The sequence below is a fragment of the Dryobates pubescens genome, chromosome Z (genome assembly GCF_014839835.1).
Source record: "Dryobates pubescens isolate bDryPub1 chromosome Z, bDryPub1.pri, whole genome shotgun sequence".
Taxonomy (NCBI): domain Eukaryota; kingdom Metazoa; phylum Chordata; class Aves; order Piciformes; family Picidae; genus Dryobates; species Dryobates pubescens.
This window is the reverse complement of record NC_071657.1, coordinates 47,238,768-47,252,452: the sequence shown is the minus strand read 5'-3', so window position 1 is coordinate 47,252,452 and position 13,685 is coordinate 47,238,768. Positions and strand designations below refer to the sequence as shown.

General features: G+C 36.6%; 1 protein-coding gene across 1 annotated transcript in view; it reads left to right on the top strand.

The window, feature by feature from the left end:
• Window positions 1-13,685, top strand: part of CNTLN (centlein) — a 230,655-nt gene that overhangs the window by 191,797 nt on the left and 25,173 nt on the right. Inside the window, exons 18-22 of the mRNA XM_054177772.1 lie at window positions 3,756-3,920; window positions 7,310-7,407; window positions 8,986-9,112; window positions 10,567-10,704; window positions 11,080-11,265. Of these exons, the coding sequence (XP_054033747.1) occupies window positions 3,756-3,920; window positions 7,310-7,407; window positions 8,986-9,112; window positions 10,567-10,704; window positions 11,080-11,265 (714 nt within the window). The remainder of the gene's footprint in view (window positions 1-3,755; window positions 3,921-7,309; window positions 7,408-8,985; window positions 9,113-10,566; window positions 10,705-11,079; window positions 11,266-13,685) is intronic.

Sequence of the window (13,685 nt, the reverse complement as noted above, 5' to 3'; positions counted from 1 at the left end):
GATCCTTTCAATATGTTGCAAATAGAAGAATAACACAATACAATTATCATCCCTATAACATTATTTACATTGTCCCCAGAAATGCTGAGACAACCTTCTTTGCATCTCTGATTGCATTTATGTGTCTGTCTTTGTCTACTATTGCAGTTTGGGACATGTTTGTCTTGTACATCATATACTACTTCATCCTTGTAGTTCTGATGTTTTTTCTGAAATTATCTTAAGTTGTATTTTAAATAACATTTTTCTACCTCACTTAGGTAAATTCTATAACCAGTGTAGCACTTTTTTCATGGCAACTATCCCATGAATGCCCTTTCTTTTTCAATATATTTGCTGTAGTTTTTGGGAAAGTGGCTACTGCAATCATAGCATTTTAGACCAGACACATTTTGGTGACAGTGGTAGCCTAAGAATCTTCTGACAGTCTAAGCTATCTTGGGCAGATATGAGGATATTTCTAATTTTAATCAGAGATATTGATCTAGCTATGATTTTTTTTAATTCTCTTTTTGTGAATAATTTATTATAGAGACACTGAATCACAAAATTCTACATGCAGAAATATTTGCTACACTGGACAATTAACCTAATCCTTACCTCTTTCCAGACTGTACCTTTCTGTGTTACTATTTTCTAGTTATTAAAGCAATATGACTGTATTAATTGGAATTAAAGGGAAAGATTAAGCCCTTTACTAAGAAGAGTACATATTTCAGACACCTATGTAAACTGCCAATTTGCTTTAATAAATACACTTCTGTTAAACACTGTTAGAGTTTTTAACTTTAAATACAGCGTCCATTTTCTTGTGTCCATGAACTTTTTTTTTTCATCAAGCCCCATCATGTCATTCATAATGGGCATAAACATAAGTAATTTTATTTATTTATTTATATGATCTATAGAATAGAATAGAATAGAATAGAATAGAATAGAATAGAATAGAATAGAATAGAATAGACCAGGTTGGAAGAGACCTTCAAGATCATCGTGTCCAACCTATCATCCAACATCACCCAATCAACTAAACCATGGAACCAAGCATCCTGTCAAGCCTCGCCCTGAACACCCCCAGCAACCGTGACCCCACCACCTCCTCAGGCAGCCCATTCCAGTGGGCAATCACTCTCTGTGTAAAACTTCCTCCTAACCTCCAGCCTAAACTTCCCCTGGCGCAGCCTGAGACTGTGTTCTCTTGTTCTGGTACTGGTTGCCTGGGAGAAGAGACCAACCTCTGCCTGACTACAACCCCCCTTCAGGTAGTTGTAGACAGCAATAAGGTCACCTCTGAGTATCCTCTCCAGGCTAAGCACCCCCAGCTCTCTCAGTCCCTCCTCATATGGCTTGTGTTCCAAGCCCCTCACCAACTTTGTTGCCCTTCTCTGGACTCGTTCCAGCAAGTCAACATCCTTCCTAAACTGAGGGGCCGAGAACTGGACACAGGACTCAAGGTGCGGCCTAACCAGTGCAGTGTACAGGGGCAGAATGACCTCCCTGCTCCTGCTGGCCACACTGTTCCTGATGCAGGCCAGGATGCCATTGGCCCTCCTGGCTGCCTGGACACACTGCAGGCTCGTGTTCAGCTTACCATCAACCAGCAGCCCCAGGTCCCTCTCTGCCTGGCTGCTCTCCAGCCACTCTGACCCCAGCTTGTAGCTCTGCATGGGGTTGCTGTGGCCAATGTGCAGAATCCGGTACTTGGATGTGTTAAATCTCATGCCGTTGGACTCTGCCCATCTGTCCAGCCTGTCAAGGTCCCTCTGCAGAGCCTCTCCACCCTCCAGCAGATCAACTCCTGCCCCCAGCTTGGTGTCATCAGCAAATTTACTGATGATGGACTCAATGCCCTTGTCCAGATCATCAATAAAGATGTTAAAGAGCACAGGGCCCAGCACTGATCCCTGGGGCACACCACTAGTGACTGGCTGCCAGCTGGATGTGGCACCATTCACCACCACTCTCTGGGCTCGGCCCTCCAGCCACTTCCTAACCCAGCACAGTGTGCTCCCATCCAATCCATGGGCTGACAGCTTGGCCAGGAGTCTGCCATGGGGGACGGTGTCAAAGGCCTTGCTGAGGTCCAGGTAGACTACATCCACAGGCCTCCCCACATCCACCAGGCAGTCACCTGATCCTAGAAGGAGATCAGGTTGGTCAGGCAGGACCTGCCCTTCCTAAATCCATGCTGGCTGGGCCTGATCCCTTGGCCATCCTGTAAGTGCTGTGTGACTGCACTCAAGATGACCTGTTCCATAATCTTGCCTGGTACTGAGGTCAGGCTGACAGGCATATAATTCCCTGGCTCATCCAACCAGCCCTTCTTGTGGATGGGCACCACGTTGGTATGATTGATATGGAAGTATATATGTTTATAAACACCTGTATATGCATTTTTTTTCTAATAACATTAAACTATTACCCATTTCTGAGTTGAGTAATAAAATGCTTAGAAATAGAATACTATCTTAGCTCTCTCTCACTCATTTTTTCTCCACTAGCACATAGACATACATATATTTAGTCATTTCAAGCTGTAGTGCCTTCTCCAGCTTAAGAGGATTCTTCACAATGGAAGTTTTTTGCTATTGAGAAATTCCAATGCTATTTTGTATAATTGTTCTTTATGTTAAACTACTGTATTACAATCTTCTTTGGAATAATGAGATAGCACTGTAGTTATGCTGCTGGGCCATCGGTAGCTGTCAGATGACTACAGATTCAGGGAAGTTAACCAGTGGCATGAAGATTATTTTAGTTCCCCTTTTTGCAGAACAACATTCAGTATTATTTAGATTAAAACAAATACTTTACTTAAAAGATTACCTCTGCAAGGAGTACATGAAATATAGTCTTACAAATATTGAATGAGTCTTGTCAGTTGTCAGTCAAGTGCAACAAGACTGAGAGTTTGTTTGCATGTTATTTATTTGAACTAAATCCCTAACAAGCCTCATCTGCTAATTGGACTTAGCATTTATGCTGCTAAATGAGAAGCATTTTGGCTGCAGTATAGGGTGGTAAGACCTACCCAGTGGAATAAACAACTAACATCTGTTATCCTGTCCTGCTCCAGCTTGGCTTTTACCACTTAAGCACCTCAGCCCAGGAGTCAAGGTTACGGAATATGTGGTTCTCTGGCTATGATGCATGTATGTGAAAGAGAAGAAATAACATAAGTAAAGACCAGTCAACCAGAAGATATTCGGTGCAGCTGGTCCACTTAGCTTTAACCTCTACAAACCCTACAAATATCAAAACAAAAGCCAAGAGAAGGCTGAATGTTTTATAGCTGTTGTCAACACAGCAATTCAAGTGAGCTTACAGTAGTCACCATTAAAACTGATTTGACATTTAACCACCTTTAGTATGCATTGGTTTCTGAGATGCCTTGATATTTCTTGATGTTCTGTGTAGAAATAATTGCTGAATCCTAGAGAGGCTCTACATAAACAGGTTTCAGCAGTAGCTGCAGTTTCAGTTTTGTATGATAATTTTTGCCTGTTGTGGTAAAAATAGCAATGCATATGGTCAGAATTTAGTTAGCTTGCCTTTTAAATAACTTGGTTGTTTATAATGTTAGTTGACTTCTCTTTCCTGCTAGATTTAGTCTTTGTGGACAATATAATCTACAATATAATTGCAGATAATATATACTGTTATATTCCTCTTGATTTCTGAACCAGAAAAACATCATACAATGAAGAAATATTTTTAGGATGCAATTTTGATTGTTTCTTCTGTTTGTAAAACAGTTGTTGACCTCCAAACTGGCCAATTTGCAACAGGAGAAGGAAGATTTACAGAGAAAATTGAAGTTGAGAGAACATCTGTCTCAAACTGCCAGCAAGAGTGAAGCCACACTTGTTCCTTCAAAGAACACTGATTTAGAGATGAGACAGCTGCAGTGCAAACTAAAGGTGATGGAACAAATTACACTGGGCTGAGTATAATTCATATGAACATGTTAAGGGTTGAGTTGAATCTGCTGCTGCTACTCAATACCATGCTGCTGTCACGCCAGCTTCAAAATGAAAGTGCTGGCTGAAGCAAAGTGTTATGGGGCTTGAAGTTCAAGTTGTAACATGAGAAGCTTCTTGTTCCACTTGCCATTCTTGGTTTCTAGGTGTTGGTCTTTTCTGATCACTGGCTTCAGCTGCTGCTTCTGAATTTTGCTGCACTTTTCTGCAAGTAAGCGAAGTTGCATCTTCAGTAATCAGTATCACTAAGGTTGGAAGAGACCTCAAAGATCATCAAGTCCAACCTGTCACCACAGACCTCATGACTAGAGTAGGGAGGACACTAGTGCCCACTGCAGGCTTGAACTCACAACCTTCCCCATTAAAGGTCTTATGTGCTACCAACTGAGCCACAAGGCCAGCTTATGTCATTGAGCTCTCTTTACCTCAAACCGGGGCGGGGGGGTTGTGTTACTTTCCCTCCCATCTGTGTATAGAGAGAGAGATTGTGGGGCAGCCTGTGTTAACCCAGGATCATTCATACTTGGGTCATGCAGATATATGTATACATACATGTGAATAACATTTATTTATCTCAGCCAGTGATTATCAGCTTAGGTTTTAGATAATCTTTGATGTTAAGTAGAAATGTAGGCATGAACAGCAGAACTAAAAGTTACAATTAAAACAATTTTTGCAGATCAAATATGCCAGATAGAGGCTAGATATGTTTTCAGTTATGATGATTATGATGATTAAATGCATCCTGTTGGAAAGTGCTGTGGAATTACTTTAATGAGAATTCTGTGGATTCCTTACTTCCTTAAAGAAGGAGGTAAGCAATAGGTATCTGTGAAAGAGGGACAAAGAATTTGAGCTGATGAGGGCAACTTACGTAATGTAACGGTGTCATATTACCTATGTGTGACTGCTATTCTTGTTGTCAAGGAGACATCATTCTTTTATTTGTAGGAAAATACCAACTTGTTGCTGATAGTATTTTTTAAGTCTCTAGTGATTATGTAATATGTGGGTGACATAAATCCTGGACTGAGTTGAACTGAGAGCTTTCTCAGTAGGTGGTCTGGCTCAAATATATATTAATTATTTCTCTCAAATAAGGAAATACCTATGCAACAGAATGTCTTGAAGTTACTTTGGTGGGGTTTTTTTTCCATCATTTTCTGATTAGTATTTGAGGAAAGAGAAATTGTCGAAATGGTACGCTTCTTGCTGGTAGAAGAAACTAGCAAGCTGGCTGCCAAAGGATCAGCTAGGAGAAAAGGCCATGCCACATGAGTGACACAGCTGGCTCAGGCTCCTAGTACTAGGTTAGCTGTGCTAGCACCCAAGATGTGGTAGTGCTCAGACCTCTTAGGTGTTGACAGTAATTATGGTTGTTACAGGCTTTGGCTATGGCACAGTGGCTGTCAGAGAGAGAAGGGAGTAGCCATGAAAAAGCACATCATTTATTCTACTTTAATCATGAGAAGGAGATCTTGAAAACATATTGTCTAACTTCTTGAGTGTTGATTTTAGATTTGAGATTGACTGATGTGCTTCGTTGCTGGCAAGTGGTCATTTCTATTAATTACAGTTGTTCCTTTCATATTTATGTCCTCGTTATCTAGAAACCTATTAGTAAATTGATCCCTGAAAGTAAGAAAAATAAAAAATTAGGGGGTTGTTTTGTTTTGTTTTGTTCTTTGGTAAAATACTCTTAAGAGTAACACTCACACTAGAAGCCTGCCTTGTCTGCAACATGTCAACTGCAACATACATTGCTGAAAACAAAGTTGTGGGGTTTTGTTTCTGCAGCAGTGTTTAGTAAGCATATATAAATCTGATATCAGAAATACTAGCATGAATTTTACATCCTTCTGAAAGATGTATTGTATTTTTAATGTAAAAAATCAACCATGTATCCAAACTACATTTAGAATAAACATAATCTGTGATTGCTAATCCATATTAGTAAATTCACTGGTTACTGAATTGGATGAGTTCTGAATAGAAGAGCCTCAAAAACCTCTTGAGTTGGTCTTATTTTGACCTAAATATTTTGATGAATAAGCCTTTTAGAAATTAAGTCTGGCAAGTCAGTTTTAGCAGAAGCAGTTGTCAAAAGTTTCTTACTATTGTTCCAGGCTATCTAGTGTACTTTAAAAGAAGATACAAAGTTACGATCTTAAATGTCCATATAAAGAAGCAGCAAATGCCTTCCTAATATTTCAAAATCTCAAAGTACCAGGCTTGTTATTTGCTTTTTTTCTCTCAGAGCTATCTTCATGTATTTGTGCTGTATGTAGTGACTCCTTGTGTCGTTGCCAACCTGAAGAAATGGGTTAAGTGTGGGTGGTGAATTTGGAAATACAATACCATAATATGTCTGACTCTGAACATGTGCATAAAGCTCATGCTCAACAACAGGTCTCAGGAAAAGTGGGAATATTCTGCTAGTATGCATAATTTTAACAATTTTCTGGTTATACCACACATTATAATAATAGTAAATAGACTAGACAAGTTATTAAGAACAATATTTTACCTCTAACTATGCACACAAGAATATATACTCCCCTTGAGGTGCACAGAGTTATGTACAATACTGCCATTAATGTTAATAGGCCTTACAAGTCTGCACTGAGCATAGAAATTCTCCTGAACTATTTTTGTTTACAGCATGTCTGATCTCTTCACTTATTATTTATATAGAGTGATTAAAAAGCCAACAACTGTGTCATTCTTCTTCACTTGATTTACATATGCCTGGAAGATAAGATCATACCTTTCCATTACTGAAATGTAGGATTTGTGCTAGTATAGCCAAATGGAAATGTTTTTATCTTGTGTTTTGAGTTTCAAGACACACAAAACCAACTGCTCTGTGGATTGTCTTATATTTCTAAATGCACAGTGTGAAAGAGATTATTGGAAATTGTTGCTTTCTAGATCTAGGTCCTTTTTGCTGTAGAACTGTGCTATTCAAGGATGTCATTCAAATACAGAACCAATTTTATTTCTCTTCTTTCCTGTTACCTTTTCATTTAACCATGCTATGCAAGAGAAAATTTGGTCCTGATAGATGCTGTGGGCTTGTAGGTGTCCTGGGAAACATCTATTAATCACGCATTATTAGGGCAGTGTAAAAGTACTGAATTTGATAGTATTTCACAAGGAATGTACTTCTGCTTAAGAACTGCTAGAAAATAAGACTCCTTTTTTTGTACCAATTCATTTTTAAGATCACTCATGAAATAGGTGGAAGCCTACACAGTCCATTATTTCAAGTTAATTTACTGACTAATATTCAGTCTGCTTTGTCTATTTTTTAATATTTTTCAATATAGAATTCGAATAATGAAATCACTAAGCAATTGACCACCATTAAGTCACTAAAAAAAGAAGTCCAGGAAAAAGAAGAACGGATTCGGGAACTGCAAGTGAAGTATGTTCACTCTTCTATCTATTGTGTTTGGTGCCACCCCGTGGCAGCTGTATAATTCTTACAGTATGAACCATTGTAGAATAATTTTTAAGATCATGTTTTATTCTTTTTCTTGCAAGCTTGCAGACTGTTTGTAGTGGGGTTTTTTAGAAACTGGAGCAGTACGTGCTAAAATTGGGTTTTGTTTAAATCTATGAGTGATTAGCTTGCTACAGTATCTGTATTACAATAAGCATACCTTAAATCAAAACTCAGACTCTAAAGAAGTTGGTTTTATCCTTGATGTAAGTCTAAATGAATTTCTCAGCACTGCTAAATACCGTCTTTCAAATACAGTAATTCTTTGCCTAGGGGCTAAGAGACATGTCAGGGTTTAGATGCTTAAACAAGATTAAATATCTATTCATATTCATAAAGAGTTCAAAAGGACAGTTGTATTTGTTTTTATTTGAATTGATTAGGTTTTACTACTGATTTTGAAATTCACGTATACTGCTGTGAAGCATAGAACTAAGATTTTTATTCTGCCTACTTTCACTGATAACGATACTCTTCCTCAATTATGTTATAAAGCTACTGGTATATCTGTGAATTTTTGGCTGTTCCAGAGCTCAACTCCTCTAACCATTCTAATATTTTAATTTCTTTTTGCAGAAAGACTGCAGTTTACTTTTCTGAAATGGGTTAATTTCAGAAATAGAAAACTCTCTATATGGTTAAATTGTGTACATTGTGTATATTTTATTTCAAAGCAAAACTGATTTTTTCCACCATCTTACTTAAATTTAAGATAGAATTAATTGTTGTCATGCTTCTTTTTTATAAAAAGGATACTATTTTTCATAAACTGTAATATATAATCACCAAAATAGTCTAATGGTATAAATAATAAATAGATGGATTTTTTTAAATATGCATTGTTATTTGCACAGTATCAGCACACATTTTGATTTCATAAAATAAAAGTAAGTCTGAACATAATCAGGTATTGCTTGTAAGTATTTAAAATATTAATTTGTATCATAAAGATGGAAGCATTGTATAAAGCATACAGATTGTGCTGTAGTGCATGAAAGTTTCTTTTTTGAGGAGTCTATGGAAAAAGCTGATGTTATTTCTAGGTTTTGCAGTTTTTAATAATTATTGGCTTATCCGACATATTTACAAGGGTACAGGTCTTTGATGTATTTCTGTGAATTGCTCAGTCGGATAAAAGGAAACTTCCCCCTTTCACTTTCTTTTGAAAATAATTTTGTGCAAAATAGTGTTTGAATGATACCTGCTTGAGACATCAAAGAAACTTGATTTATTAAATTTCTTGTTCAGTTATTTTGCCTTTTTATATAATAGCTTAAGAATTTTTTTTATGATTCCAGGTCAGACAACTTGAAGCGTAAACCACAGCAAAAAGCAAATCAGAAATATACTGCGTATATATCAGCCTTCACTTTAAAAAATGTTCTGAAGCTAAAGGAATGATAGTTTGTCTACTGCATTTATAATTTTTGGTGGTTTAAAATACTTAAATATTAACTGTATTTCTAACACTGACATGCAGTGTGACTTCTTCCCTTCTAGAATTTCTCGATTGGAGAGGGACCTTAATATGAAAAGACATTTGATAGAAGACTTAAGGTCTCGTTTAAAAGCAAGTCAACAAAATGAGACAACCACTAATGATACATTAGAAAGTCTTGAGAGAAAGGTACTTCTTTCTTGATACAGATAGTGTTAAGAATAGTAAAACCCGGTGGATTTACAGAAGTTATTTCACCACGCTGTGCATACTAAATCAATATATTGCTGTAAGCAAACAACATACAGTTAATTTAAGGGTATAGTTTCCTCCAGGTTGGTTTGCTTGAAATAAGTATATGTTGATGGCATGAATGGATTTGACATGATTTCACAGTATGTTCCTAAGAGGTATAATTAAATATTGAAGTATTCAGACCATTGAGTTTAAAGGATATGCTGTAAGTAGTGAGATTTAGTTTTATGCACTGTAAGTTCATAGAATACAGTCGCCCTGAAACAAAGGTGATTTTACGTGAGATGTGCCGATGAAGTCCATGCACCTCTGCTGGCCATAGTAGATAAATGTTTTAATATATTAATCTGTTTTCTACTGCAATGTTAAGAATGATTGGCAGTTAAAATAATTCTGTCTGTGTAGATAGAATTTAAATTCTATAGCAAATTGTTTTCTTCTGCAAATTTCCAGGACAATTTCACTGAAGCTAGGAGAATTTGTATATGATTTGGCATCTTTCTGTATTATCCAGCTAATGTATTGTACTTTGGCCTCTAATTCTAAAAAAAGATTGTGACATTTGGTTGTCTGTGAGATTATGCAGTTATTCTGTGTCCCCAAAATATAAATAAACAGTTTTCTAATGTGTTACTGTTTTCCTAGAGTGTGGAAGGTTGCTGAATATCATGAGCACTATCTTTGCTTGCAGTAATATAGCACTTTCAGCTCTAGAGAGAGCTACTGTCTTACCCTCCATGCAAGTATAAGGTGTTACTAAGAAATACACAGCCAAAGAGTGAGAGCATAAGTAGGGAAGCTAAAGTGTGAAATGAGAAATACCTAGTTTGGGGTTTAGACAAAAGATTTAGAATGGAACAATGTACTTTAATGCTGTTCTTTGAGGACTACATTACTCGATATTGTCAGGAAAACTTCGTGATTAATATTGTCAAGAGACCTGAATGATCTTCTAGGAGCATTGCACTATTTCATTTTACCCCAGATGAGTGTTTGCATTGTATGGCAAAATGATAAATATCTAGAAGGCTTTAAAGACTATTAACTTATAGACAGTTAAAATTTTCTCAGCTCAGGTTTAAATGTTTTTATCTCCGATAGAAGAAATGATTGGAAGTTGTGGTTTTCTCCCTTTTGCCATTTTTTAAAAGTATCTTATATATATAAAGAAACAGATCAAAAAATGAGGAGCTTTTCTTTACATTTCATGAAAGTGAAAACATTATGTAACAAGATCATGTGCACACTGTTTATTAAAGACTAATTTCAGAAAAAGTTGCTTTAATCAAATAATTTATATAATACTGGTAAACTTAGTTTCAATTTTATTTTAATTTTAACATTTTGTATCTTAATAGTTAATTACTCGTGGTCTTTCCTTGTTTTAGGTAAAGGCACTGGCTGAAGAATGTTTGAACAAAAAAGCTTCCATTAACTCACTGAAACAAAGACTCGATGAGGCTACAAAGGAGAAGTCTGAGTATGAGCAGATGTACCACAGAGCTAAAGATGAATTGGAGAAAAAGGTATCATAGAGTTGTGCTGGCTCTGTTGCAGAATTTTTCCACAAGTCAGTTTCAAATAAAAAGTTACAAGTCCATCAACTTGGACTTTTTAAATAGAGAAAAGGAAAAAAATGTCAAAGTAATAGTAACATTTTCTCTGATTTAATTCAGTCATATCACCAAAACTTAGATGTTGAGATGTGGATATAATAACTGAAATGACTGTGGATATAATGTCTGAAAGCCAAATTTCTCTTTCCTCCTGAAATTATGCTTTATTTCTTGCAGGAAGAACATTCTGTGATGGGAGAGAAATTGTTTTGTTTGCTTGTGGTCTACCATACCTACCTATCAGCTTTTATCGTCTCAATGCTATTTTCTGTGGATATATTTCAGGATCTCAAGCTTACCAATCTTGAGAACAAAATCACTGAGTCTGAATGTGCCATGACTAAACTTGAGACTACTGCATCTCAACAACTATGTGATTTGGCTAAACAGAGTGAACAAGCTTTGGAAACTGTACAGAAGAAGCTGCTGCTCAACAAGGACAAAGTGGAAGAGTTCACAACATTTGTGAAGGTTTGAGTTTTAATTTATTTTTGAGTGTTCATCTAAATAAAGGTGTGTGAAAGCACAATGTAAGACTAAATAAGGGTAATCTTTGATGCATTCCCTGTTCTGAAACAGTCTTTGAAGTTCTTGCATTGGCTTGGTGTCAGCTCCAAACTGATCTAAACTGGAAGAAAGAGACAGTGGCTGTAGGTCTCTCTCCTAGTCTTCCAAAGACTTCCATAATTTGTATTGATCACCTTTTTTGAATTTGGCTGCCAATATACTAGTTCCCAAGAAAAAGTGCTTAGTTGTATAGCAAATTACTCTTCAGGAAAAGGAAAAAAAATTCCAACACACTTAAGGAAGTAATTTTTACCTGTTGATTACAGTGAATTAGCTCATTTTCCACACTTCTGTGCTTTTTATCGCAGAAACAATAATGAAAACTCTGTACTGCAAAACTGAAAGCAGGGTTTCATTTTGGGGTCAATATTGGGGTTTGATTTTGGTCAAATATATAACAATCTACTACAGCGCATCATGCAGTGATACTGTGTCAGTGGTGTAACACAAAGCACTTCATCATAGTACTTCAGTGTGAAGTTTTATGGAACAGATTCATCCATTTTTTAACTTACTATTTGAAATATATATATTATTTATTTTTCTGAAATATCCACTGTGTAACTAAGAATTACAATGCCTGTTCAGTACGTGTCTGTATTAAGTTCAGCATATATCTACAACATACCTACTTTCAGACAAAGTTATATCTTACTGGCCCATTAAACTGATCCACTTCTCTACTGTTACTGGATTTTGGTGCAGGCGAGATGCTTTTGTATATGTTTGAGCAAGTCTGATTACATCCAAAGTAAAAGCAGTGGTATTTTGATGCACTGTAAAGAGAAGGCATTTATGATTATCTCATCATTGTAACTTTCTGCTGTGATATTTGTGCATTTTACCCTCTTTCTGTCATCATGTAACAAGTCATTCTACAGAATAGTTTTCAGACTGGTAGTGCTGGCCAGAAACTATACTGTGTATGGATCAGTTGCAAAATTCACATCAATTTCACTATGAAAAAGGATTAAAAGCATTAATTTCATTTAAAAATTCAAAGACTTCAAAATTTAAAATAATCTAAATTGAAAATGATTATTAACTTCCATGAAAAATATTCTTTTTTGCCTTATTTCATAGCCCTTGGGAAAGTGGTATAAAGCTGACCAGAGTGCTCTGTGATTCAGTATTGTCTTGCATATTCTTGAGCAAATTTATTTTTCAAGAGATGAAATGTGCTTTCCTCTAATATAGAATGCTTCTTTTAAGAGGAGGAAATGAGAGTTCTTTTTGCAGCTGCATGCTTACTTTTCTGAGTATGGGGAAGTCTGGATTAATACAATGCATTACTGAATTTTTTAAATTAAATACTTCTATGTAATTGATGGCAGAGAGATGCAATTCAGTCTCCATTCATCTGCTGTGAATTTTGGAGTGATTTCATGGAATAAACTGCAACAGCAGTTACAGACAAATGAGATAAACAAGGATTCATACTATCAATACTCTGCATATTTCTATAATAAAATCTTTGTAAAAAAGTAGAAAGTAAGAAAGTAAAAGATCATAGAATCATAGAATCAATAAGGTTGGAAAAGACCTCAGAGATCATCAAGTCCAACCTGCCACCCAGCATCTCATGCCTAACTAAGCCATAGCTTTAAGTGCCATGTCCAATCCCCTCTTGAACACTTCCAGGGATGGTGACTCCACCACCTCCCTGGGCAGCACATTCCAATGGCTAGCAACTCTTTCTGTGAAGAACTTTCTCCTCACCTCAAGCCTAAACTTCCCCTGGTGCGGCTTGAGACTGTGTCCTCTTGTTCTGGTGCTGGTTGCCTGGGAGAAGAGACCAACCCCTACCTGGCTACAACCTCCCTTCAGGTAATTATAGAGAGTAAGAAGGTCTCCCCCTGAGCCTCCTCTTCTCCAGGCTAAACAATCCCAGCTCCCTCAGCCTATCCTCATAGGACTTGTGCTCAAGGCCTCTCACCAGCCTTGTTGCCCTTTGCTGGACACGTTCAAGTATCTCAATATCCTTCTTAAATTGAGGGGCCCAGAACTAGACACAGATCATCAGTTCTCAAAAGTAACTGTAATGAGGTAAATCATGTGTTAGCAACTATTTTAATTCTTCATTCATTGTTGAATGACTGCTTGTTTGTTAGTTGCTATAAATATGCATTAGCATTTACATGGTCATACTTTATGTAAGAAGAATGTTAATATGCATTTTCTCTATACATAATCATAGCATTTAGTTAATAAGCTAAATGTTGTTGTTTTTCCGCTGGATAAAAGAATGTGCATGTGTACTTCCAGTAACATTTTTGCTGACTACAGTTCCTCCTACAGAGAGATTTTTTTAAACTAAAGATGTT